General features: G+C 46.1%; 2 protein-coding genes and 2 long non-coding RNA genes across 8 annotated transcripts; 2 read left to right on the plus strand and 2 right to left on the minus strand.

Annotated features, from left to right (window-relative positions):
* Positions 1–814: 814 nt before the first annotated feature.
* LOC135244025 (uncharacterized) lies at positions 815–1,346 on the plus strand. The gene is made up of 3 exons (XR_010326878.1): positions 815–936; positions 975–1,142; positions 1,218–1,346. It is a non-coding gene; the product is annotated as an uncharacterized LOC135244025 (long non-coding RNA).
* Positions 1,347–2,307: 961 nt separating this feature from the next.
* nudt9 (nudix (nucleoside diphosphate linked moiety X)-type motif 9) lies at positions 2,308–13,455 on the minus strand. Of its 4 annotated transcripts, none has more exons than XM_064316185.1 (8): positions 13,197–13,455; positions 8,906–9,190; positions 8,715–8,804; positions 8,508–8,594; positions 7,326–7,437; positions 4,679–4,825; positions 3,536–3,620; positions 2,308–3,435 (listed from the first exon to the last, which is right to left on the minus strand). In XM_064316185.1, exons 2-8 carry the CDS (start codon positions 9,082–9,084, stop codon positions 3,290–3,292), a joined length of 846 nt encoding a protein of 281 aa, XP_064172255.1. In that variant the 5' UTR covers positions 9,085–9,190; positions 13,197–13,455; the 3' UTR covers positions 2,308–3,289. The 4 variants fall into 4 exon arrangements, with proteins under 4 accessions (XP_064172255.1, XP_064172256.1, XP_064172254.1 ...); XM_064316186.1 differs by lacking the exon at positions 13,197–13,455 and adding an exon at positions 10,272–11,248; XM_064316184.1 differs by lacking the exon at positions 13,197–13,455 and adding an exon at positions 9,819–10,233.
* Positions 12,100–26,387, plus strand: mapk3 (mitogen-activated protein kinase 3). Of its 2 annotated transcripts, none has more exons than XR_010326870.1 (9): positions 12,100–12,550; positions 13,900–14,082; positions 15,225–15,414; positions 16,951–17,067; positions 18,333–18,447; positions 18,557–18,688; positions 21,068–21,177; positions 23,049–23,277; positions 23,351–23,617. XR_010326870.1 is itself a non-coding variant. In XM_064316178.1 (9 exons), exons 1-8 carry the CDS (start codon positions 12,339–12,341, stop codon positions 23,166–23,168), a joined length of 1,179 nt encoding a protein of 392 aa, XP_064172248.1. In that variant the 5' UTR covers positions 12,103–12,338; the 3' UTR covers positions 23,169–23,193; positions 23,564–26,387. The 2 variants fall into 2 exon arrangements, 1 of the variants encoding a protein (XP_064172248.1); XM_064316178.1 differs by having other exon boundaries at positions 12,103–12,550; positions 23,049–23,193; positions 23,564–26,387.
* LOC135244029 (uncharacterized) lies at positions 21,736–22,324 on the minus strand. The gene is made up of 4 exons (XR_010326881.1): positions 22,249–22,324; positions 22,067–22,213; positions 21,941–21,982; positions 21,736–21,849 (listed from the first exon to the last, which is right to left on the minus strand). It is a non-coding gene; the product is annotated as an uncharacterized LOC135244029 (long non-coding RNA).

Consider the following 26,387-nt stretch of genomic DNA (forward strand, 5'->3'; position numbering starts at 1 on the left):
TCATCTGGGCTGGATTCAATCCAGGATCTTGCGGCTCAAGCGTGGTGCCTTAACCGAATGAGCCACTCGGCAGCCCCCAAATAATTATATGGAGAAAGGGGAAATAAAGTACAATTACTGCGGTATTCTCAGTGCAAGTCTATATTTTGATCACAATACACAGAAGCTGGTCCACAGAAGTACTGAGAGCATCCATCAGAAGGAAGTGTGACCCTTCAGGGTACAGGAGGCCACTGATGTGAGCCTGCCTGTCTCGCATTGATGACATCAGGGTGTCTTTCAGATGTGCCTGCCCTACAGGCCTCTGTGGTCCTCAGCACAAACACAGGCAGGTAACGCTAGCATCTATCATCAGATGCATTACACAGCTACCTGTCATTACACTTAATAACATCTGCATACATGCGAGTACTGTGTATGCATTTGGATGGAATGGCTGTGCATATGATTATATGTACATAAAATGACTGCTCGTATGTAGACAGATGACTGTGAGAATGTGTGATATTAACTGTATGTAGTGGTGATGTTCAGTGACCCAAAGTGTAGCTGTAATGTTCAGTGAGGCTGTGTGTAGTGGTGATGTTCAGTGAGGCTGCGTGTAGTGGTGATGTTCAGTGAGGCTGTGTGTAGCAGTGATGTTCAGTGAGGCTGTGTGTAGCAGTGATGTTAAGTGAGCCTGCGTGTAGCAGTGATGTTCAGTGAGCCTGTGTGTAGCAGTGATGTTCAGTGAGGCTGTGTGTAGCAGTGATGTTCAGTGAGCCTGCGTGTAGTGGTGATGTTCAGTAAGCCTGCGCATAGCTGTGATGTTCAGTGAGTCTGCGTGCAGTGGTGATGTTCAGTGAGCATGTGTGTAGCTGTGATGTTAAGTGAGCCTGCGTGTAGCTGTGATGTTCAGTAAGCCTGCGTGTAGTGGTGATGTTAAGTGAGCCTGCTGTGTAGTGGGTGGATGTTAAGTGAGCCGTGCGTGTCAGTAGGGGCGTGATGTTAAGTGAGCCTGCGTGTAGCAGTGATGTTCAGTAAGCCTGTGTGTAGCAGTGATGTTCAGTGAGGCTGTGTGTAGCTGTGATGTTAAGTGAGCCTGCGTGTAGCAGTGATGTTCAGTAAGCCTGTGTGTATCTGTGATGTTAAGTGCCTAGCGTGTGCTAGTGTGTATGTTGTAGTGAGCCTGTGGTATTCTAGCTCAATGCCTGTACAGGTGCAGGCCATGTGTGCAGTGTGCAGGTCTGTTGCTATGCAGCAGGGATGCCCAGCTCAGCTCCTGACGGCGGCCATTTGCAGAGGCAGGACTGAGAGAGACGAACAGACGCTGCAGCTGCGGCATTCAGAGACCGGCAAGACTAATCGAATCACTCTGCTTCCCTGATCCATCTCATTTAACACAAATAACGAGCTTCAAACACGCCAGGGGTCACACGCGCATCTACACAACTTTAACCCTTCAGGTGCAGGACACGCCAGCAGATCCCAAATCAGTACAAATAGCATGAAAGAAGGCTTTCGTTCTCAACACAGGTGAAAATGGACCCTGCTTTTAAAACTGTCAGAAATCTGCAAGAATCTCACTGGCGTCCAAAGGGTTCAAGACGCCTCAGATAAAGTATTTTACGCAGGACTTCAGTCAACCGACTGTAGATGTTTGCTTAGGAATGCAGGCAATCTCTTTTACGTCAGTGGTAACCAACCCAGTTCCTGGAGATCTACCATCCTGTAGGTTTTAATTCCAACCCTAACAAAGCGCACCTCATCCAACAGCTAGAGATCTTGTTGAGCTGCTAAGCAGTACCTGCAGGGTGTGTCTACTATTCACTTTTTGTTAACACTTTACATTGATCTGCAGCTATACCTGTGTAGTTAAACTGTAACTAATTTGGTAATGAGAGGTTATTACTGAGTAACTCCAACATAGGTACCGCAAAACAACAGTTAGCGGTATTATTAACTGCACTGGTAAATATTTTTAAATATTGTATTTACACTCATAAGCCATATCTTCATTATACACACAAAAAAAATAAACCTTGCCTGCCTGTTAATTTCACAACATTTCTTCATGATACGGAATTACTTCACTTTAGCAGCAGACATGTAGCAGGGCTGGCCTCGTTTCACCCGTGTAATCAAGAATACCGTAAGGCAACTCTTGCTACCAAATTAGTTACAATTTAACCACACAGGTATAGCTGCAGCTCAGTGTAAAGTGTTGCCCATTTAAAGCTGAAGGCCTTATTGTACACAGCAGGAGACAGGAAGTGAAGAATGCGGCCAGTAAAGCAGAAGGTTGGTTGTGTGTCAATCAAGGCAGATCAGTCAAAAAGAGAACATGTTCACACGGCACACGCTCACGACCAGCCAATCAGATCAGGGTGGCATGAACACGTGTTCATAACCTGCAGATTTTTTTTTTCTGCCAGACAGACTGGTGTAGTTTGGCCCCTGGGGGTTTAAAGAAAGTGTGCTACCCCTGCTGGCTCTTCAGGATCGAATGAGTACAGCCTGCTCCTGAGTGTAGGGGAGAGTCGGTACAAAGATAACGCACCATAAATGTAACACGGTCAATGACCTTTTGTACACTGATGCTACAGCAGCCATTTCAGGCTTCTACACACACAATTCAGTCCTCTACAATTGCCTAAAGAGTAATTTGACAGTCTTCTCAGGAAATATTTTTTAAAAAATTTTGATAAAAATCCGTTCCGGAAGTAATTTTTGGATACGAGGCTTTTTTTAATACAATAATTAAATCATACATCATTCTAAACAGTCATCTGTCCTTGAAAAGTCTGTACGGTTTCTGAGGATGTGGCTGGTCTCACATTACCAGTGGAAATGTGTTTCCTTGATTAACATCAGTATGTGTGGAGAAAACTTCCATATGCGCATTATAGGGCCTTATCATTTACTGTTACAATTATTCCTCCCCTCTGTAACAATTATACCGAATAGGTCGCATGAGTGTAACAGTGTAACATCGGACTGCTTGTGCATTGGTTTAAATTACATCCGACTCGATCAAGTTATAAACGTAACTGAAACGGGTAATGACTACTGACATGTCAAAGCTGTTTGAAGTAAAATTTGAAGTAAAAAAGTGCTAGGCTAAATATTTTAAAAATTAGCAAAATCCAAAAACTGTTACATTTGTACCTACTCTCCCCTACGGATGAAAACGTAATTACCAGCGACGTCACGTGATCCTGACGACGTGTTTATTTTAATTAACGACGGCGGAACGCCGCGCCGAATTTCGAAAACCGCGCAGCTCTTCCTCCGCGCCCGGGGCGGCGGGCTACCAGTGGGCGTGTCTCTCCCGGGCGGCGGTCTCCAGGAACTGCGAGTGGCTGGCGTACAGCGGGACCGCCGAGCCGACGTCCACCCAGGTCACCTGACCCGCGTCGTCGCCCGCCTGCAGAGGAAGCTCACTCACGCTGTCCCCTGAGCAAGAACGGGCACAGCCACGTCAGTAACGCTGGAAGCCACATAAACCGCACGGTCAGTCATGTTAAAGTTAGCATTATTAGCAACAGATAGCGACCTGTCTCGTCGTGGAAGTTAACGGCAACTGTTTCCATCCAGGAATTATCCGTGTTTCGGGGGTCATCGACATAACCTTTGTACACCTGGGAGAGAGAGAGAGAGAGAATTTAACACGCATGAACACAGCCAAGCCATGCCCACACACAGACAGGACATTAGGGCTGTCAAAAAATATCTGAAGTTTGAAAAATATTCGAAAATCTTTTTTTTTTTTTTTAAAGTTCGAACCTAAATTTGAGCATTCGAATATTAGTTTTGGATCCCGCGTTTTGTAATTAACGTGAATATGCAGGCTTTAATTTCATGCGGCGAATCATGTTCATGCCAGGTTCAGGCACGTAAAGTTCATTTCCTGTGCTAACTTCCTCTGTCAACAAACGTTCTGCCCTGGACCCAGAGTAAGTGAATCATCTGGTTTTCCTTGCCAATAACCTCCGGTGATACTTTCAGCTCCATGGACACCGTCACTGGTCAGCTAGCCTTGCGAGCCTGTCTCTTTTTTTCAGTTCGTTCAACAAATCTGGTCAGCTAACAATTTTAGGCTAAATAATGTTCCCATGGCAGGCTATGTTTCCTTTCTGTTCTGAAGATTTTGATAAAATTGGATGATGAAAGAAGTTAAACAAACTAAACAGAGTAAGTAATTTATGTTGTTTTAGGCTACAAGTATTAGCCATTTGAATAGTTTTTGTGTTAACAAATAAACAGGGATTTCATATAAACAATTATTCCCCCATTATTGTGATTAACAAATCACGAGTTGTGGCAAATTACATCCACGAGAAAGTGCTTTAATCATTTGCGCATTAGGCTATAGAAACTGCAGGGGGCTCATTTATAAAATGAACTTGCGTGTGCATACGTCAAGTGAAGACCTGACGTAGAGCCACAACCGTTTCCACGGAAAATAACGTGCAGGCCAGTTTAGAGAGAGCGTCACATGCATATTGCGCCCAACAATAAGAAGCTTATTTTTGTGAATTATATGCAAATGATATTCGAATATATATTCTAACTCTAACTAATTACAAAAGCTAATATTCAAACTCAATTTCATGGCACTTTCGACAGCCTTACAGGACATGCATGAATGCAGCCAAGCCTCGCCCACAGACAGACATGACGAGTCGAGCACAGAGACCTGCAGGCCTGGCGAGCTGAAGAGCCGGGTGATGCGCTCCTGAAGTTTCTCCTTCTCCTTGGGGGAGGCTTTTAGGGAGTCCAGCGCCTCCTCTGAGAACTCCCGCTGCAGGGTGAGGGTCACCACCTCCCCTGGGTCCACCATACCCTGAGAGAGGGGGGGAGGAGAGGGGGGAAAGGAGAGAGAGTTATTATTATTATTGTTATGATTTTATTATTGTTATTATTGTATAGCCTACTCGTTGTGGCCATTGCCACACTGTTGATTGCATTGTTGTCGTTTCCACAATGTTGTTCGTATTTCATGTTTCCTGTTCCTGTTTCTATGTGTACGCTTTGGCAATAAGTACAAGTGTATTTCATGCCAATAAAGCATTTTGAATTTGAATTTGAATTTGAGAGAGAGAGGGGGGGAGAGACAGAGGGAGAGTGAGAGAGAAAGAGAGAAAGGAGGAGGGGGGAGAGAGAGAAAGAGAGAGGGTGAGCAAAGGGGGAGAGAGAGAGGGGGAGAGTGAGAGAGAGTAGGGGGAGGGGGAAGAGAAGGAGAGAGCAGAAAGGGCGACAGACAGAGAGAGAGGGTGGGAGAGAGAGGGGGGTAGAGAGGGGTAGAGAGAGAGAGAGGGAGAGAGAGAGCAGACAGGGAAACAGACAGAGAGAGAACAGTGTGGTGTGAGACAACTATCATATTGCAGCCACTCAGTTAACAAAAAAAGGGGCACTGATTGCCACTGAGCACACTAAAGGATAAACACATGTTTTATGGTGCAAACTATATTGTGGTACAGAATGTACAGAACTGTCCTGCCAATACACCCTTGGGCACAGCAGCACTCACACACACACACATCATCATCATCATCATCATGACTTTATATTACCATCACTTACAGGGCAGAGTGCAATAATGCACAATGAGAGCAAGAAAAAGACAGAGAGAGAGAGAGAGAGAGAGGGAGAGAGGGAGGGAGAGAGAGAGATAGAGTGAGAGAGGGAGAGAGAGAGGGATGGAAATGGAGGGAGGGAGGGAGAGAGATAGAGTGAGAGAGGGAGAGAGAGAGAGGGATGGAGATGGAGGGAGGGAGAGAGAGAGAGGGAGCGATATAGAGTGAGAGAGAGAGAGGGGGACTATAAAAAGACTATACTCCAGCAGAGTATCTCTTCTCTGTCAGAGATACAAAGCAGAGACGGATCCTGACCAAATACAGACTCAGTGACCACACCCTTGAAATTGAAAAAGGCAGACACAGAAATTCATGGTTAGCAAAAGAAAAACGAATATGTGGTCACTGTAAGACAGGAGAGGTTGAGACAGAGATGCACTTCCTCCTAAATTGTACAAAATATACAAATATTAGAGAATTATATTACCAAAATTTTTCAGAAATTATACAAAACTTCCATTCTTTAACAAAGAATGAAAAATGTGCAGTCCTATTAGGACAAGGACCAACAGCCCCAATTGCAGCTCAATATGTCTCAGCTTGCCATAACCTGAGGGACACTGAGTGACCATCGTACATAAATAAATAAATAAATAGATAATTATAATTATTTTATTATTATTTTTATTTCTTTATTTTTATTTTTTAATTTTTTTAATAGAATGTTCATTATTAGTATTCCACTGTAAATATGTATTTTGAATTGATTTATGATGCTTTGGCAATATGTACCTATGTATTTCCTGCCAATAAAGCAATTTGAATTTGAATTTGAGAGGGGGGTGGAGATGGAGGGAGGGAGAAACAGAGAGAGCTTTTTCATTTATTGATTTTTAAAAAGCTTTTGGTTCTATCTGGAATCAAGTATTACTACCTCCGCCAACAGAGACAGGGTTGTACCTTCACCCCATTCTGTCTGACGACACTGACGAGCCAAAGGGGGGTGGGCGTGTCTTTTCACAAACAAACGGATTCAGGTAACACCAAGAAGCTTTGCGTGCCAATCAGCAGACATCAGATTCGCCCAATCGAACAAAATGGGGGTGCTAAGGAGCTCATTTCTGACCACTGAACAAATATAGTGTTCACTGGCCACATGGTGTTGCATTAAGGGTCATGTGATAATAGTCATCCATCTACCCATCCACCATCTACACCCGCTTATCCAGGGCAGGGTTGCGGTGGGTGCAGGAGCCTATCCCAGCGTGCATTGGGCAAGAGGCAGGAATACACCCTGGACAGGCAGCCAATCTATCGCAGGGCACACATACCATTCACTCACCATTCACTCTCACACTCATGCCTATGGGAAATTTAAGGTCTCTAATTAGCCTACCTGCATATCTTTGGACTATGGGAGGGATCCGGAGTACCCGGAGGAAACCCACGCGTACATGGGGAGAACATGCACACTCCAAACAGAAAGGCCCCAAGCCGAGATTCGAACAGAGAGAGAGAGAGTGAGAGAAGGACAGAAAGAGTGAGAGAGAGGGACAGAGAGAGAAGGAGGGAGAGAAAAAGAAAGAGATAAAGAGGGACAGAGAGGGAGAGAGGAACAGAGAGAGAGAAGGAGAGACAGAGAGGAACAGAGAGAGAAGGGAGACAGAGAGGGAGAGAGGAACAGAGAGAGAAGGAGAGACAGAGAGGGAGAGAGGAACAGAGAGAGAAGGGAGACAGAGAGGGAGAGAGGAACAGAAAGAGACTGACCCCTGGTATTGCCCACTCCCCACAGTCCTTCCTCTTGATGGAGATGAACTGGAGGACCGGGAGCTTGGAGTGTGCGTTTAAGACGCGCTGACCAGCCGAATCTCGTTTCCACCTTCAAAAACAGAGGAGGAGACTGACTCCACACAGAGCCATACTCATCACAGCTGAATGGAGACAGCCTGCTACAGCAAGCATGTGCACATGCTAACGCTACTGTACAGTACAGCTTCCCTGCAGAGACTGCCTGCTACAGCTAGCATGCGCACACGCTAACGCTACTGTACAGTACAGCTTCCCTGCAGAGACTGCCTGCTACAGCTAGCATGCGCACACGCTAACGCTACTGTACAGTAGGGCTTCCCTGCAGAGACTGCCTGCTACAGCAAGCATGTGCACATGCTAACGCTACTCTACAGTACAGCTTCCCTGCAGAGACTGCCTGCTACAGCAAGCATGTGCACACGCTAACGCTACTCTACAGTACAGCTTCCCTGCAGAGACTGCCTGCTACAGCAAGCATGTGCACACGCTAACGCTACTCTACAGTAGATTACGTCATTACCTGCAAATGGGCTGCTGCATGATTTGTGACCCACCGCTAAGCCTCTTCCACCCAAACAGTCCCGCAGGATTCCTAAGAAGCATGGAAGTAACAGACTGTTCATAGGCTTCCTCAAGACTGCCTTTGTACCCATTTCATGTAAACGCACCTATATTCAACTTTCAACAGGATTGCTACAGCAAGCATGCCACACTAACCTACTCTACAGTAGGCTCCTGCAGAGACTGCCTGCTACAGCAAGCATGCACACACGCTAACGCTACTCTACAGTAGGGCTTCCCTGCAGAGACTGCCTGCTACAGCAAGCATGCGCACACGCTAACGCTACTGTACAGTAGGGCTTCCCTGCAGAGACTGCCTGCTACAGCAAGCATGCGCACACGCTAACGCTACTGTACAGTAGGGCTTCCCTGCAGAGACTGCCTGCTACAGCAAGCATGCGCACACGCTAACGCTACTGTACAGTAGGGCTTCCCTGCAGAGACTGCCTGCTACAGCAAGCATGCACACACGCTAACGCTACTCTACAGTAGGGCTTCCCTGCAGAGACTGCCTGCTACAGCAAGCATGTGCACACGCTAACGCTACTCTACAGTAGATTTTACTTTGTCCAAAATTACCTGGTCACAATAGGGTCTGCTGCATGATTTGGACCCCACCGGCCAAGTAAGCCTCTTCCAGCCAAACCAGTGCGGCCGCAAGGATTCCTAAAAATAATGGAATAAAGATGTTCAACTCCCACTACCTTTACCCATTTCAGTGTTAAAAACGCACCTATATTCAACTTTCAACAGTGATTTAGAATTAAGAGTTTGGTACAGACTTACAGCGGCCTTCCCTGCTCGACTTTGTATGTTCCCACGTGACTTGTCCTGTCCACAGACCCGTCTAGAGCGTTAAACTTTGGGGAAAAGGATCTGTGTGAAAGAAGAGGGGGTTCAGTCATCAGACACGCGCTCCACCGGGATAAGGCATCGTGCGTTTCACTGTGTGAGAAGTCTCCCGCTATCTAACTCACCCTATGTCTGGGTCTGCCCAGGGCGGGTTCTTCAGCACAGAGGGAGCTGTGTAGTTCACGGGTTTATAGTCCGTCCATGTCGTCTCCCACTTCACCTTGTCGTCCGGAACAGGGAACCTGCGGGTGTCCGAGCCGGGATACAGCGGGCATCGGGCTTTGACATGCGCGACAGAAGGCATGGTGCACAGGCTGGATATCGACGTGCAGTGGCTGTGAGCGCGCCCGACGATTTCACTGGTTCTTGTGGCAGAGGTGCACTGGGTCAGCGGGCATGAAAAATGATGACTAACAGAAAAAGAGTAAAAGAGGAAAAAGTTACCGAATAAATCATTTCGTACATCCTCTACCCATGCGGTATCTTGCAGACTCACCGCTTCCCAGTCCTGAAACATAACATTAACTAGGCTACTCTCGTATGAGGTCTTGGTCAGAAACTGGACCCCAGAACTTGCCTTGCCTTAGGTTATCGTGTTCCTAATTTCCATCGACACTGGAAGAGCATGCCATGCAACATGACTGCTGTAAAATAAGTCATAGCAAGTCAAATGTTTTAAAAATGCAGCGAACTCCAGCTGATTAGGCTATATTTCGCTGTCCAAGGTATTACATTCAAAAGGAAGTATTTGTTAGATGAACTTAACTCGTTAGCCAGCGATGTTGATTGCCTTTTTAAAGAAACATAATAATCGCCATCGCTAGTATCTAACGTTGGATAAAGTTGTAACGTGTGGGTCTATAATTATGTCGTTAACTTCTCTGGTAACGTCCACATCTGAATCACGTTTAGTAAGATAGCTAATGTCAGTTAGCATGGTAGACTGTGAATGGCTAACGTTAGCTAGCTTGCTATCGAGCAAACTATACAATATGAAAGAATGCATTGCGTAAAAAATAATTTTGAGTGTAACGTTACCTGGTTCCGACAGTATAGACGGAGTGTCGGAATCCTAACAGAGTTAAAGCTATCCGAATCGGCCCAACCCAGTTCCGCACTTTTACCATCCCCAATCAATACATACACTCCCACAACTGGCTGTAACTAGGAAGTACAGCAGACAGACGCAATAGCGCAGTTCTAGGCGTCACACAAGCGCCACCCTGCACTCGTTTGGGAGTGTGCATGACATGACAGTCAAATGCTCCGCACTTTATTCAATTTTATATTTAAATTAACTTGAAACTGAGCGTAGAAATGTGGAATGGTAGGGGAAAGATTAAGTTATAGTTAGTTACAAATTCAGTTAACATGAAGCACTGTTAAAGTACATTATATTTGTATTAATACGTTAGGCTACTTTAGCCTGTTATTGAGGTTATTCAAGTGAAATCTGACATGACACCACGTGTTCATCAAGCAAAGACCTACCTGATTGACTTGAGTGGGTAGAAATAGCTTGATTCCCGCAGACAGTTTTCCTGTGTCCAGCGGCATATTTTTTGCAGCGTCTGAATACGCTTCCCATAGCTAAGACTGTTATTTTAGCATCATAATGGCTTCACAATCATAGCACCTTACATTTACTGCATTTTAACATTTAGTTAGCGTTTTTTTCTTCCTCAAAAATAGCATCATCCACTACACATTAATGTAATTTTTGCAGCAGAAAAAATAACAGCAAACCGTTTCATTTTCAGTTCAGTGCGACAGCACAAAGCTCCTGTACACATAGATTGATTTCTAAACATGTTCTTGTTTCTGCAGTTTAGTTGCTTGGATACGGTTGGGTGGAGAATACTGTCTACAGTACGTAATTCTATTCTGATTCTGTACGCTGTAAGAGGGAATCTCTTAATACAGTCCCTTTCAAACACCTCCATACACTGTGTCTGCCTCTTGTCTAATTCTTACTGTAGGCGCTGACCTCGATGCTGACCTCTCCACCCACTCAGACTGATGATCCCCATCAATACTCCAAAGCGTAATTGCCTTAGTTCACCACCGTATGAGAGCACTTTGTGTCTTACATCCTCTGATGCTGTCTGAGGCCCCTAGCAACACATCGGATCATTACAACAGGCACTGTGCACCAAGGCAACTAACCAGATAACGAACCACTGCACCTTGCTCTGTCCTGCCAACTGATAAGAGCCCTGTCAGCAGACCCTTCACAACACTGGTTATATTTACGCCATTTTGGGCAGCAATAAAACAAGCTGCTATACTCAAGGTTGAAAATGCATGACTGTGAGCTGGAAAGGAAGCAAAAAGGAACAAAATAAACAATAGCACAATCTAAGACTATTATCAAAACTAAGGGCGTCACAGGTCAGTACATAAACAATATTAAATAATTTGAAGCTGAGATATGTTTACTGATACATTTACTAATAGTTTTTGAGTGCAATAACCTGGGTAAAATACTTACTAAGATTTTAAGACACTAGGAGACATCCTACATATTACTACCAACTTTATATATTTATTTTCACCAATATTCAGAAAAAAAAATCTTCTATCATGTAATTGTATATTTTGGCTAGTAACATTGCTTCATTGAAAGGTTTCAGGGATTTGCAGAAGCGTTTTTGTGTTTTACCTGCAGCTAAAGAGTTAAAAGTATTTCAAATACATTAAAAAACATACATATCCCAAGTGCCCAGGTCTGGTACAGTGCAACAGAGGCAATCCAACATGCCTCATGCAATTGGAATGATCAATAATCTGTGAACAACTGAACGCAAGGTTGCCTTTTGTTTTGTGCTGTTGCCTGTGCACATCACATTCCAGACTGTAGTTCAGCTGCCGAGACTTGCCTTCTACGTGTACTTCTGGCGTGCATGGGCACAAACTCGTGTGCACATAATCTGCATGTAATGAGGAAATACCTGGTATCGGGAACGTGGGCACTGTGACGGTGCCATGGCCTGAGTACATGAGAACATAGTTTTGTCGATGAAAGGGGTACTTGCAGGACTCATGTTTACATGCGAATTACTGTCATCTGCAATTATTATTATTTCCGTACTCGACATTGCTGGGAAACTGCTATTATGACGTGAGTTGTCAAGCCTCCACCCATATTTTGACAAAGGCCACATTGCAGTAATTCTTTTGGAAGTCAGTTCTGCGCAGGTCCTCCAATCACATCTCTCAGTACATCAAAAACGAAGGAGTGGATCTACGCGAATGTAACGCAGAATTGAGTCTCACTAAAGATAATACCGAGCGTAAGGGCCGCGCTCTGGATGTTGACGGGCGCGCGCGCTTGGTATTGCGGCGAGAGCGCGACAGAGGCGCGTTCACACAGTGAATCCGTTTGGTTTACATTTACACAGCGCAGCGGCCTTGCTGTGTCCCAGTGAATTTTTCAGCCAGAGAAGCCGAATAAAAGAAAACATTTCTGTAAGAAAAATTGATTTCCAACTATTTTAGGTGAGCGTCAGGCCCCCTCCCCGAAAAGTGACCGAAGCAGCCGTTTTACACGACACAGCCATGGCAGATTCCAGCAGCAGCGCAGCAGCCGCCGGAGCCGCAGGCTCAAATAGCGGCGCCACGGAGCCTGGCAACGCCGCGGCGCCCGGAGGAGCCACCGAAGCGGCGGGATCCAAGCCCGGCCTGGAGTCGGTGAAGGGGCAAAATTTTGACGTCGGTCCGCGCTACACCGAACTTTTGTATATCGGGGAGGGGGCCTACGGAATGGTGTGGTAAGAGTAAATCTGATTAACACTATGACTATGATGAATGTCAGCCAGCTTTCTGATAACTTCGGTACTAGGTAACGATGTCCTATTTCTAAGAGAAGATGATACGACTTTAGCGATTTAACTGAAATCCAGCAATAGATAACTTGTTCGTGGGACAGGAAAGTATCTACTTGATGAATTTATACATACATGTACAGCACAGTTGCAAGGCAGTTGGCTATACCCTCTAAGTAGGCAAGCTGCGTGGTCTTGTTTTGGTTTCACTCCGTTCTCGTGTTGTGGATTTCGTAATTTATGACTTGTTAACAATCTTATGTTAGCAACTGCAACGACAAAGTAAGACTAAATTGCTAGCAATGTTGGCATACTATATTAGCGAGGCTAAAGCGGTTGGCTCACTAGCTAGTTGGGAAGCTAGCTTTAGGCGTGGTCCTTCTGTTTCCGAATTAGGCAGGCTAGCTTGCTAGCCGGCCTATCGAGTTGGCTAGCTGTTCTACAGTAGATGAGTCGAGACAACAGCTGTACTGTCCTCTGCAGTTATGAAAAACTAACACAGGTTATGTCCTTAGCCAGTTATAATGTGTGTTTGGTGGCTAGCTTGCTAACGTCATGGTTTGTAGTTATTGGATAGTTTATTCTAGCTTACCTAGAGCAGGTTATTGTCTTCTGTTGCAGTGACTAGGTACGCCGCAGGGCTTGTGTTGGCTGTGTGCTAAGAGACCATCTCTAACAAACCTCTACTGCCGCGGTAACCTGTGCGTAATGGACAAAATAGCGTCCTACAGCATCGCTCCACATTATCCGCCGGCTAGATGTGCTTGACGTGCACTGATGTGCTTGAACCGTCGGTCAGCCACATCGCTGTAAACTCAGCATTTTAACTATCTATGCCAGTTTAGTCTCAATGAAATGATCTAGTCTGTGACATGTACAGTGTCCAGTAACGTGGACGACATCACTTAAATAAAAAATAAAAATGATTGGTTACTGAGACTGATGCCGTTCTGTCCAATCCACACACGTCTGTAGTGTTTTAAACTGTACGGAGAACACTTAACCCATACCACAAGGTGAATCTCACTAACCTGTCAACATATGTCACAAGATTGAGAAGGGATATGTAATTATCTCAGAAGGTGACTGACGTTTCAGGAATATTAGTCAAAATGTCTATCTTCATAGACCAATACGCACAGCAGTTATGTCTGGTTTTAAATTATTATCGCTTGCTATTATTATATTGTTATTTTCTTTTAAAAAAATCTGTCAGTTTGAATTGTATGTAATAAAGTGTTGTCAGCGTTGCATGCTCAGTCGTGACCTTATCTGCCCCGCCCCTCCGGCTCCAGCTCGGCCTTCGATCACGTGAACAAGGTGCGAGTGGCCATCAAGAAGATCAGCCCGTTTGAGCACCAGACGTACTGCCAGCGCACGCTGCGCGAGATCAAGATCCTTCTGCGGTTCCGCCACGAGAACATCATCGGCATCAACGACATCCTGAGAGCCCGGCACATCGACAACATGAGGGACGTGTATCCTTTTTACACCGGGGGTGGAGTGGGGGCTCGTGGGGGGCTCTGGCCGCTCAGAAAAATAGCTGTTGCTCGGAGCGACTCCGATTGCGAAGGTCTAGTGCGAGGGGTGTCCGGCATCGCCCAAGAAGGCCCGGCGTGGGGGGCAGGTTTTTGTTCTGGCCCAGGGCAACATGTATTTTGACTGATCAAGGTCTCCGTGGAGGACGTGATTGGATCATTTGTTGAATTGGGTGTCTGTGCTGGGGAGTGTCAGTGGTTTCGCGCCGGGCTGGAACTAAAGCTTGCGTCCGCGCTGGGTGACCCCGTCTTAGCGGTACAGCGCTGACCGCACCCTTAACTTGAGCGTTCGTGTGGCTTTTGGTGACCGTGGACAGGTCCGCTGTTAAAGGTTTTGCTTGCTGTTGGATGTAAAAAGGGCTGAGCGTATTGGTAAACGTGTTTTTTGGGTTGGGTTGTCGAGAACTGTTCTGAACACGGACAGGACGGTACAGATGCGTTCCAGCGCTTGATGCCTGTGGCACTATTGTATCGCGAGCGATTCGGTTTCGGTTTGTAATGTGAGCTTTTTGTGGTCATTAACGTGAGTATCGGCTTTCCGTCTTTCAAATGGTGCTTGTGCTCAGCTGCGTTTAGTGCGTACTGAAGTGGAGTGCGGCTCCCTCTCTGCACCAGGCCAGGCTGCAGGGGTATAATGGGGTGTAAGGTACTCCAGGAGTGTGTGTGTGTGCGTGCGTGCTGCGTGCATGCATGCCTGTCTGCGTGTGTGTTTGCTTGTGTGTGTGTGTGTGTGTACGTGTGTATATTAGTGAGAACAGACACATCTGACGGGTGTGCGTCACTAGAGACCATTGCTAGGAGTTTAAGGCCCTTTCTCTGCAGTAGAGCCCTACACAGCAGGCTGCAGTGAGTATTGACCAGCAGCGTATTGTATTTCTTCAGTTCAGCAGTCTTTTTCCACCGCTCGCATTAGCATCCTGGATATCGGCTAATACGGTCTTCTCATCACTCGTGGTTTTACACTTAGTCTGTTTGTGGCGGTAGCCTTTAGCCGTAGCATGACCCCGCATAGGGTCCCTATGACGCGCCTTTCATGCACCGCAATGCCCTCTGTGACCTTGACTGCACCCCCCTCCCCCCAGCTACATCGTGCAGGACCTGATGGAGACGGATCTGTACAAGCTGCTGAAGACTCAGCAGCTGAGCAACGACCACATCTGCTACTTCCTGTACCAGATCCTGAGAGGCCTCAAGTACATCCACTCTGCCAACGTGCTGCACAGAGACCTCAAGCCCTCCAACCTGCTCATCAACACCACCTGCGACCTCAAAGTGAGCCCCCGTCGCCGCGGCAACGCCACCGTCCGGAGAGCCGCGGGGTCAGCCGACTTCCGGCCCCGCTCAAAACTGAATCGGTCCCGGTAGCGACTGATCACGCAGATAGGGGCGACTCATGCGGTTTCGGGGGTTCGAACCCGTTGCCGATTTTAGGGTTAAACGAGAGTCGGAAGGCCTCGCGACTCTCTGGTGCCCGGGTCGGCCACCGCTGTTCATAACAATGGCGTTGCATTTACGGGTTTTATGGGTAATGTAGGATGTTAAAGGCTAGGCGGGTAGTGCTGTTTCTGAGCAGACGGGGTTATGCTGACTGCTTCTGCAGTTTTGATTGGTGAAGAGAGAGACCAGATACAATGAGGTACAATTCCCAGTACCTTCCAAAGCCACCGGTCAGATAACACAAGGTAGAAATACATTGCCTCAAAACAGGAAAAATACACAATTTAAAATAATGTCATTTAAGAGATGGGTTCCAACAGGAGTCCTACTGGTGTGTCCTGGTCTTAATGGCACAGTAATGCCCCCCTCCTGCATAAGTGCTGAAATTGTGAAGGTATATTTGAATGCAGTTTGGCTTGGTTTTGCAAATATGGAAAAGAAATGGCTATTTCCTGTGTGATTTCCATTGCACACTAACTGACCGCTGTGAAGGCCGGGTTTCACCGAATGACTGGCTTTATTGTTGGCTTCTGTACACTTGACACATTGATGCAAGATTCCATGCAACAGACTTTTGGGAGTCCTTTGCTCTTCAGTGCTGCAGATTCGGCCATCAGTTGTAATTTCCGAATCGCTTTGGAGTCCTTTGAGAATAATTTGTTTAAATTGGCAAGACCAAAAAGTTGTTTTAATTTAGTGAACCCACGCTACTTTTAAAACGGCTCTCTCTGTGGGGCATGGAAGATGAGTTGTCTGGATCTTAAGATCTTAATTTTCAGCTGCCGACGTTTTTCAGGCATGCTGACAAATCTTATTGCGCAATCTGCAGTGTTATTTGAATGAAAAATGTATGTATTCTGAATTTTAAAAATACTTTTTCCCCTTTTCTCCCAATTTGGAGCAGCCATATCATATTTACTCCACTGTTGGTTGGGAAGGGTGCCAGTTAGCATGCACATGTTAGCATGCGCAGGCTAGCATGCACATGTTAACATGCGCAGGCTAGCATGAACACGTTAGCATGCGCAGGCTAGCATGCACCTGTTAGCATGCGCCGTTAGTATGCACATGTTAGCATATTAATGTTAACACATGTTAACCGCACAATGTCCGTGGGCATGTCTTATACACGCCGCAGTCTACAAATCAGGCTTGCCCCGAGTCGAAGGAAATTGATTTATATGCACCTTAACAGGCATATGGTGCATGCCTGATCAATCAGTGGGAGTCACTGGTGTGCCATGAGACCTCATCCTAGCTCTGTGTGTCAGGATTGTGGGTGTTTGAGTTTTTGGGTTAGGGCAGTGGTGTGTGTGAGGATTCTGGGGGGTGTTTGAGTTTTTGCATTGACTCTGGTTCTTTCCTCCTCAGATCTGTGATTTTGGCTTGGCGCGGATAGCGGACCCAGAGCACGACCACACAGGCTTTCTCACGGAGTACGTGGCCACACGCTGGTACCGCGCTCCTGAGATCATGCTCAACTCCAAGGTACCCGTCAGACCGGGATAATTAACCTGTATATGTGGGCATATTTAACCTGTCATATGGGGATATTTAACCTGTATATGTGGGCATATTTAACCTGTATATATGGGGATATTTAACCTGTATATGTGCAGATAGTCAGCCTGTACATATGGGGATATTTAACCTGTATATGTGCAGATAGTCAGCCTGTACATATGGGGATATTTAACCTGTATATATGGGGATATTTAACCTGTATATATGGGGATATTTACCCTGTATATATGGGGATATTTAACCTGTATATATGGGGATATTTAACCTGTATATGTGCAGATAGTCAGCCTGTATATATGGGGATATTTACCCTGTATATATGGGGATATTTAACCTGTCTGCATTAGGATATTTATATGTCAGGATCACACAATCCTTTGAATTACTGATAGATTTTAGACAACAGAAGGAAATACTGTACATTACTGACATTTATTAAGATGCCTCTGTTTTCACCAATAATTAGAGAAGAATATGTGATTTAGTTTGTGATTGTTCAGGTACGTACTGGACACTGGTGTGAACAGGGCTTCAGTGTTGCCCTGTATATTATGTACAGCAGCGATGCTCTCAGATCTGGCCTTCTAGTGTCTATGACGTGCACTGCGCGGTACCTCCACCATTTTCAGATCACATCATCTGATAAATTATTGAGGATTATTGCCAAATAATTATTCATCCTGAAACTGGCAGAACTGGGGAAACTCCATTTAAAACACACGAGGTATCGAAATCAGAGAAAAAAAACTGCATTTTGTGCTGGGTTCTGCATGTTGTCGAATGGGCGTAAAGCTCCTCTTTCATTGGCTGGTGCAGCCCGGACACTGAAAACGTGTAGCCAATCCGCTCTGAGGAAGCCTGTGGGTCCTGCGGTGTTCCAGTAGAGGGAGACCTGAGAGAAGTGTGCAGATGGCCTCTCTCTCTCACGCGGCTCCTGGCTTCCGTGGAGAGGCCTTTCTTTACTGCGTGTGAAACACTCAGGGAATGTTATTTAAATAATAGTGAGAGAAAAATTAGTGTTTTTTTCTCCATAGGAGATTTTGGGAGTACGTTTGGATGCAAAAGCATGTAATTATATATTTTGTAAAAAAAAAAAATTAATAAGTAAAATTATTATCCAGGAAAATTTCCAGTTACAAATCTGTGAATAGCCGTGTATGGATGGATGCCTTATGGTTTGTGTGGGGACTGAATCGACCCTCTCCTAACCCTAACCCTCTTCGTCCCAGGGCTACACCAAGTCTATCGATATCTGGTCAGTGGGCTGTATTCTGGCGGAGATGCTGTCCAACAGGCCCATCTTCCCTGGGAAGCACTACCTGGACCAGCTCAACCTCATCCTGGGTGAGCGTTAGCCGCAGGCCTAGCGCCGCCGCCGCCTATATCGCTGCTTGCCGGCTCCTCCTGATGATGTCATCACTGTGTGACGCGGGAATGGCTTTGCTCCCCGCAGGCATCCTGGGCTCCCCCTCTCAGGAAGACCTGAACTGCATCATCAACCTGAAGGCCAGGAACTACCTGCAGTCCCTGCCGCAGAAGCCCAAGATCCCCTGGAGCAAGCTGTTCCCCAAGGCCGACAACAAGGGTGTGTGCTCTGCTACTGTGTGTGTGTGTGTGTGTGTGTGTGTGTGTGTGTGTGTGTGTGTGTGTGTGTGTTGTTGTGTGTGTGTGTGTGTTGTTGTGTGTGTGTGTCTACTGACATCAGAGTGTACGTACTGGTTTGACATCAGTATATGCACACCCAAACGCACACATACACCCACACACAGACACATATATACCCACACACACACACATACACACACACACACAGTGTAACTACAGACAGAGGCAGTCATACACAGTGTAACTGCATGTATAGACATTCACAAATGCATTGGTAACGCAAAGATAAGAGTTGGCTGCCTATATGCAGTGCGCTGTAAAAACCTCATATCGGAAATGTCAGCGCTTGCTGGCTTCTCTCCTCGGTTCCGCTGTAGATCGCACATCAGGCAATCAGACGCAATGTGTCCTGAAACAAACACGGCCAGTAAGAGCCCTACAAAAGCACAGGACACGCTCTGTTCTCTCTCTTTATTCTCTGCATAATGGCTCACTTTTTTATATCCTTAATCACGTCTCAATATTTGAATGACTCAGTGTCCACACCTCTGTCCAGTTACCACAGCAACACACAGCTGTTTTATTAGCACGTCCTAACATCCCAACCGCAGACGATGAGGCATTGAAATGGTGCGGTGCATTGTGGGATGGCGCGTAAACAATGGTGGTGCTCGTGATAAGCAGCCCACTGATAACTCATGTTGTGCACAGAACGTTCTATAATGATGATGAGAACGGACAGTAAAATGCAATTGTAGTATCTGTGTGTTTGACATGTAAGTTGAAATTAAGTCCTTAAATATGGAGGTATTTTTCTGGCAAAAGTCACAAATATGTAAATTGTTTCACAAATCTGTAAATGGGGTTTCACAAATATGTAAATTGTTTAACAAATACGTCGAGTGGATTCACAGATATGTCAAATGTGAGTCACAAGTATGTAGAATGGAGCAGCAAAGATGTAAAATCCAAGTCGCAGTTGTGCTAATGGGCTCATGCTAACGCTTTGGTGGGGACATTCTTCCAACCAGTTGGACAACCATACTCAGGATGACGTGTTCCATTCAACATATTTGCAACTTCAGTCTACATAATTGCGACTCGCATTCTGCATATTTGTGAAATCATTTACATATTGGTGAAACTGTTTACATATTTGTGAATCCCCATTTACGGATTTGTGAAACCATCTACATTTGTGACACAACAAAAATGAAACATTTTAATTTGCAGGATGTAACTGTGTTTTAGTTTCACACTGCTTTATATGCGTACTTCACGCGGTATATTTACTTGCGTATGGAAAAATGCGATTCAGATCGGGTATCTGTGCTGCGGTGGCTTCACAGCCACATCCTGTGAAAAATCAACTCCACGCCTCATGTCTGACGATAAACATCTTCTGTCTCAAAACCAGCAGAAACCGGAGACGTACAGTCATAAGTGATCCCGGCGTTGTTGAATCGTAACGCATCACAAAGCTTGCTTGCCATCTGTCAGCATTAACGGTAGTTACAGTAGATTGCAAAAAAAGATAACCAGGTCATGATTTAGCTTCTTGAGACTTAGGTGAGCTGCTTGGTCCCAAAGGGATTTTTAGATGTGTGTTCTTGATACACTACATTTCCAAAAGTATGTGGACTCTTGAACATCACACCCTTGTGTACTTGTTGAACATCTCATTAAAAACTATGGGCATTAATATGGAGTTGGACCTCCCCCTTTGCTGCTGAAACAGCCTCCGTTCTTCTGGGAAGGCTTTCCAGTGGATTTTGGAGCATATATACGTTTCCCTCCATATCATCCAGGGTTTACAGTACTTCCACTGACGCAGTATACACCTCGATTGCCCGCAACGGAAATGAATGTGTTTCTGACTTCACAATCTAGACCAGTCGAACCAACACACTTGCTGTTGCTGTAGAAAAGTGAAAATGTACACCATATAAAAATCAGTTATATTCTTGTATGATTGAACTGTGCTATTCATTCATGGCCTCTACTATGTTGAGTATTTGTGTGGTTCAGTTACGGCGGCTGCCCCTAAGTGTCGCAAGTTACTTTACTCACATGGTGATTGATTGGGCAGAACATGAAAATGGCTGCCAGTTTGTTTTTGTTGTAGAATTTAGCCATGTGTTTGTTCTCGTTTTGCTGTAGAATTTAGCCATGTGTTTGTTCTCGTTTTGCTGTAGAATTTAGCCATGTGTTTGTTCTCGTTTTGCTGTATAATTTAGCCACTAGTTTGTTAGTGTTTTGCTGTAGAATTTAGCCACTAGTTTGTTAGTGTTTTGTCGTATAATTTGGTATTTTGCCGTAGAATACTAACTCGCTGCGGTGTAATTGTTCTTCCTCACAGCTTTGGATCTACTGGACCGCATGCTGACCTTTAACCCCATCAAGCGCATCACAGTGGAGGAGGCTCTGGCACATACTTACCTGGAGCAGTACTATGACCCCACTGATGAGGTACGTGCTCCTATGTCTTTATACAGTACCCCCCTCTCTCTCTCCCTCTTTCTCCATCTCACTCATTCTCTCTATTGCACTCTCACCAGTAACTGTAGGCATGTCCCTTACTGTAGTGCCCTATTTCTATATATATATATATATATATATAATTTTATTTTTTGCTCAATTAAGACAAGAGATTGAATGTAAACTACAGGTATGAAGTAGCTTACAGCTACACAAAGGCTGCAGGTAAGGACTAGCTTTTAGCTAACACAATGGCTACAGTTATGGATTAGTTTATAGCTAACACAAAGACTACAGGTATGGATTAGTTTATAGCTAACACAAAGACTACAGGTATAGATTAGTTTATAGCTAACACAAAGACTACAGGTATGGATTAGTTTATAGCTAACACAAAGACTAAAGGTATGGGTTAGCTTATAGCTACAGGTATGGATTAGCTTATAGCTAACACAAAGACTACAGGTATGTATTATCTTATAGCTAACACAAAGATTACAGGTATGTGTTAGCTTATAGCTACAGGTATGGATTAGCTTATAGCTACAGGTATGGATTAGCTTATAGCTAACTCTGATAAACTGTAATAAACGCTGAAATAAGAACCCAGCATGGAGCTTCGCCTCTGGCTCGACTCCTGCTGTTCGGAGGTTGCACTCATACCTGTGCAGGTAGCTCTCGTACCTGTGCAGGTAGGCTCATACTGGCAGTGCTCGTACCTGTGCGGTAGCTCCGACCTTCAGGTAGCTCGTACCTGTGCAGGTAGCGCTCGTACCTGTGCAGGTAGCGCTCGTACCTGTGCAGGTAGCCTCGTACCTGTGCAGGTAGCTCGACCTGTGCAGTACGCTCGACTGTGCAGGTGCCACTGCGTGCCTCGTACCTGTGCAGGTAGCTCTCGTACCTGTGCAGGTAGCGCTCGTACCTGTGCAGGTAGCTCTCGTACCTGTGCAGGTAGCGCTCGTACCTGTGCAGGTAGCTCTCGTACCTGTGCAGGTAGCGCTCGTACCTGTGCAGGTAGCTCTCGTACCTGCGCAGGTAGCGTCTGTGCAGTAGCGCTCGTACCTGTGCAGGTAGCTCTCGTACCTGCGCAGGTAGCGCGTGAGCAGGCCCCTGCGTGTCTGCGAAGCGCTAATCAGACGTGGCGCTCGTGCGAGTCCGTGCAGGACGCTGCCCTGTGTTCGTGCTCACAAGGCCTTTTAATGGCGCCTTTGATGCCATTTGGTTTTTATTTTTTAATTTTTCGGCCAGCTGAAATGCAGCCCTGTGCTTCGGCTCCCGTGCGGGGTAAAGAGTGGGGGCCGCACACGCCCTGAGGTGTGGAGATGTCGGCCTCGCGGAGAGCCAGGAAGTAGCGTTCCTCCTGGAGCTCCTCCCTCCCTCCCTCCCTCCCTCCCTTCCTCTTCGCGTGATCCCAGCGTTCCTGCTGACTGCTCTCCGGGTCTTTTTAAAAAAAAATTTTTTATAGCAGAATGCAGGCTCATTCAGGCAGTCATGCGAGGGGCAGTTTGACCTGCGGGGCTGGGACGGGACGGGGCTGGGGTGGAGCGGGCGACGCAGTAACCCGCCTGTCTGGGCACGCTCACCTGCGCTGTTCTCAGGCCCTTCTGTCAGCGCTCAGGGGAAGCGCCTTATTCAGCTTCCTGTCTGTCAGTACACTGCAATAATCCAGTGTGTGCTTGTGTGTGTGCGCGCGCGTGTGTGTGTGTGTGTGTCTGTGTGTGTGTGCGTGTGTCTGTGTGTGCGTGTGTGTGTGTGCATGCATGTGTGCGTGTGTGTGCGTGCATGCATGTGTGCGTGGGTGTGTGTGTGTGTGTGTGTGTGTGTGTGCGTGTGCATGTGTGCGTGGGTGGGTGTGTGTGTAGCCAGTTGCAGAGGAGCCCTTCACCTTTGACATGGAGCTGGACGACCTGCCCAAGGAGAAGCTAAAGGAGCTGATCTATGAGGAAACGGCCCGATTCCAGGCCAACTACCAGGGCTCCTGAGTCACTGGCCCCTGCAGGGAGAGAGGTGAGGGAACCTCAACACCACCAGCCTCACGCAACCTCAACACAACCTGCTCACACAACCTCAACACCACCAGCCTCACGCAACCTCAACACAACCTGCTCACACAACCTCAACAACACCAGCCTCACGCTACCTCAACACAACCTGCTCACACAACCTCAACACCACCAGCCTCACGCAACCTCAACACAACCTGCTCACACAACCTCAACACCATCTGCCTCACACAACCTCAACACGACCTGCCTCACACAACCTCAACACGACCTGCCTCACACAACCTCAACATCACCTCACTCACCTTTTGCAAAACAGTTTTGTGATGGTAAAGTTTTAACTATTTACTTTTTCATTTTTAAATGTTTTCCAGCTATGAAGACTGACGATAAAGCCGCTAAACTATCCGAACAAGAAGACTCCGAACTATATACACAAGTACAGTAAATTTACAGTATACAAAAAATCGAGAAATGTACATTTAAAAAAAACAAACAAAAAAAAAAAAAAAAACAGTTTACTTTTCGTTTCTTACGAGGGGAACCTGCGCGTTCCTCTGAGTTTCTGTCCGTGTCGCAGCTTTAAGAGTTCCACAGTAAGCTGATCGCTATTGGTATCAGAGCCGGTTTTAGTCCTTGCTTGGAATGGGTTTTTTTTTCTTTTTTATCTCTCTCTTTCTCTCTTTCTTCACGAGCGGGGTCGTTTCTTTTTGGACGGCAGGCCCACCCGCCTCCTGCAGCCGCCCGGCTTGGCTCTCCTTCATTTCCGTCTCTGTCGCTACCTCGCGCCGAGCGAGGTGTTAACGTACTGTCGCGTCTGCCACACAAACGTGTATATTACTGTATTAACAACCCCCCCCCCCTTTCCCTCGTTGTTTGAGCGGGCGAGAGCCAAGGGGAAGGGGCTTTTTTCGCTCTGTATATAAATCATTATCGGTTCCGCGCGAGCGTGTCTTTAAGAGGTGTGTGTTAAACCACGAATTACGAACAATTACGAGTCAGTACTGAAGAATTTACATCAGCTATTGAACGCTTTCATTTCGACGGTTGTTTTTATTCTTCGAAGAGCGCAAACTTGATATTTTACGGGCTTTATAAATTAGCGCTGTACATTTTGAAAGTGCGTGTTGGCAGTTGATTTGCAGTAGCAGCTTAGGAGAGGGGCTCGGAGCGGGAGTGCATCGTGTTCAGCGCTGGTTCAGTGCTGCTGTAATAATAGCGTTCGTCCTTTTTGATTTCGCTTGTCAGCAGAGGAGCTTTGTGTTTTATTGCTGAGCCCAATGAGATGTCTGCTGCTAATGAACTAAGTTTCTCTCTCTCCCTTCTCTGCCTCTCTGATTTTACATTCCCTGCTCTCTCTCTCTCTCTCTCTCTCTCCCTCCTTTCCTTCCTCACTTTTTTCCTAGCCTTTCTTTGTCTTCTTCTGTTATTCCTTTTCTGGGAGTTGTGTGTTTTTTTCTGTAAATATTCTTTATACATCTTAAGTTCGTTCAGAACAAAATCAAGATTTTCGATTTGTGCTTGTTATGATAATGGTTGCCACGCTTATGGTTAAATTTGCTTTTATCGGTTCACTGTAAACTTTTTTTGTCATTTTTTTCTGTTTGTGAGTGTGTCTTTTTGACAACAATTTGTGCAAAAAAAAAAAAATTATGATGCTGATTTTTAGATTGAGGAAATTTATTGTAAAGGTTTTAGGCGATTTAAACCCCCCCCCCCCCCCACGCCCATTTCACTGTCTATATCTGTTTCTCTCCTCCGTATCTACGTACCTCTCCCTGCTCAGTGCCCGTCAGTCTCATCTCTCCATCTTTCATCTTTCTCTCCTTCCATCCTTCTCTCCTCCCACACAAATCTGTTCTGCATCTACTCACTCAGTTACCTGGGGAAAGTGCACTATGCTAAGCAAAAAATAAATAAATAGAGAAATAAAAATGTTATATATATATTGAGTTCTGCTAAGCAAATGAATAGAGAGCCATGGTGTTGTTCTACCTTCAGTGCTGATGCGGAACGCGTGAGAACCTTCCGTCTGAGGCAGAGTCCGTCGCTGCTGTGTTTCCTCGTTTGATGTCGTTTCCGAAAGGGCTCGCACAGTTCCCGCGGGGGAGAACGCCTCGCCTCTCGCGGTTAGCCTGCCCCCTGACCAATCGCTGGGCTCCTAACACTCCACCGACCGCCCGACCTCCTACCAGTCGGATCGCTCCGTTTGAATGGCCGGGCGGGTTTTCCGTTTTCCGGCGGGCGAAACCTTGTCCGTCGCTGCCCTGGCTTCGCCTCGATGGCCCCGCCCCGTCAGCTTTAGCGTCCCGCGCCCGCGCGTCAGGCCGGGGGCTTCAGCGCGGCCGTAACAACCGCCCAATCGGCACGCCGCTCTCCCGCCTCTCCGTTTCCGAGGAAACCGCTCGTTTACTGACGCGGCGCGGTTTTGCGTCCGGCCGGCTTTCAAAGCGCGCCTAAAATGGCGGCGCCCGGCAGCGGACGGGCTCCCGGCGGGTAGCTTTTCCCGCCTCTAGCTCTTTAGCGGCCGCAGCTATTCGGTCAAAGCGGGCCCCGGTTCGGGTTCCGAGAGAGAGATTTGGTCTGGCTGAGCTTTCGGCAGTTAGCTGGGGGGGGGGTGCTTGTTTAGTGCCAGCTGCTTTGCTTCCAGCAGGCCTATGGATGAGCGAGTTCCTCTGACAGGGAAGTGTAACGGTGGACACGGTTTAACAGCACGAGAGGAGAACCACATTCTGAGTGAACGGGACCATGATCTTCAGTCTGCGGATGGCCGCGCTGTACGCCAGATGGTACATGCTTAGGAACTGAAAAATGTCATTGTAAATCTTGTCCCAGTTTTGTTGCTATTATTATTATTATTATTATTATTGTTGTTGTTGTTATATTGGTGGTGTTTTTTTTTGGTTTGTTTTTTACAGAAAAGGGAGCTTAATGTTAGTTTTTTTTGTTCTTCTTTTATTTCTGGATACTTTTGGGTGTGGAAAAAGCCAAGATCATTCTTTCTGAAATCTATTTTTTCCCTAAATATTATAATGAATTATTTTAAGAGATATTATGAAATGAGAATATTGTCAAATTTAAGAGATATGAATGGTAATGGTCTGTATACAGTATAGGGGTATTATGAATTAAACATTTAACAAAGAAACAGAATTATATACAAATATTAAATAAAATTCCTGTTACTGTGAAACAAAA

The sequence above is a fragment of the Anguilla rostrata genome, chromosome 17 (assembly GCF_018555375.3).
Source record: "Anguilla rostrata isolate EN2019 chromosome 17, ASM1855537v3, whole genome shotgun sequence".
NCBI lineage: Eukaryota > Metazoa > Chordata > Actinopteri > Anguilliformes > Anguillidae > Anguilla > Anguilla rostrata.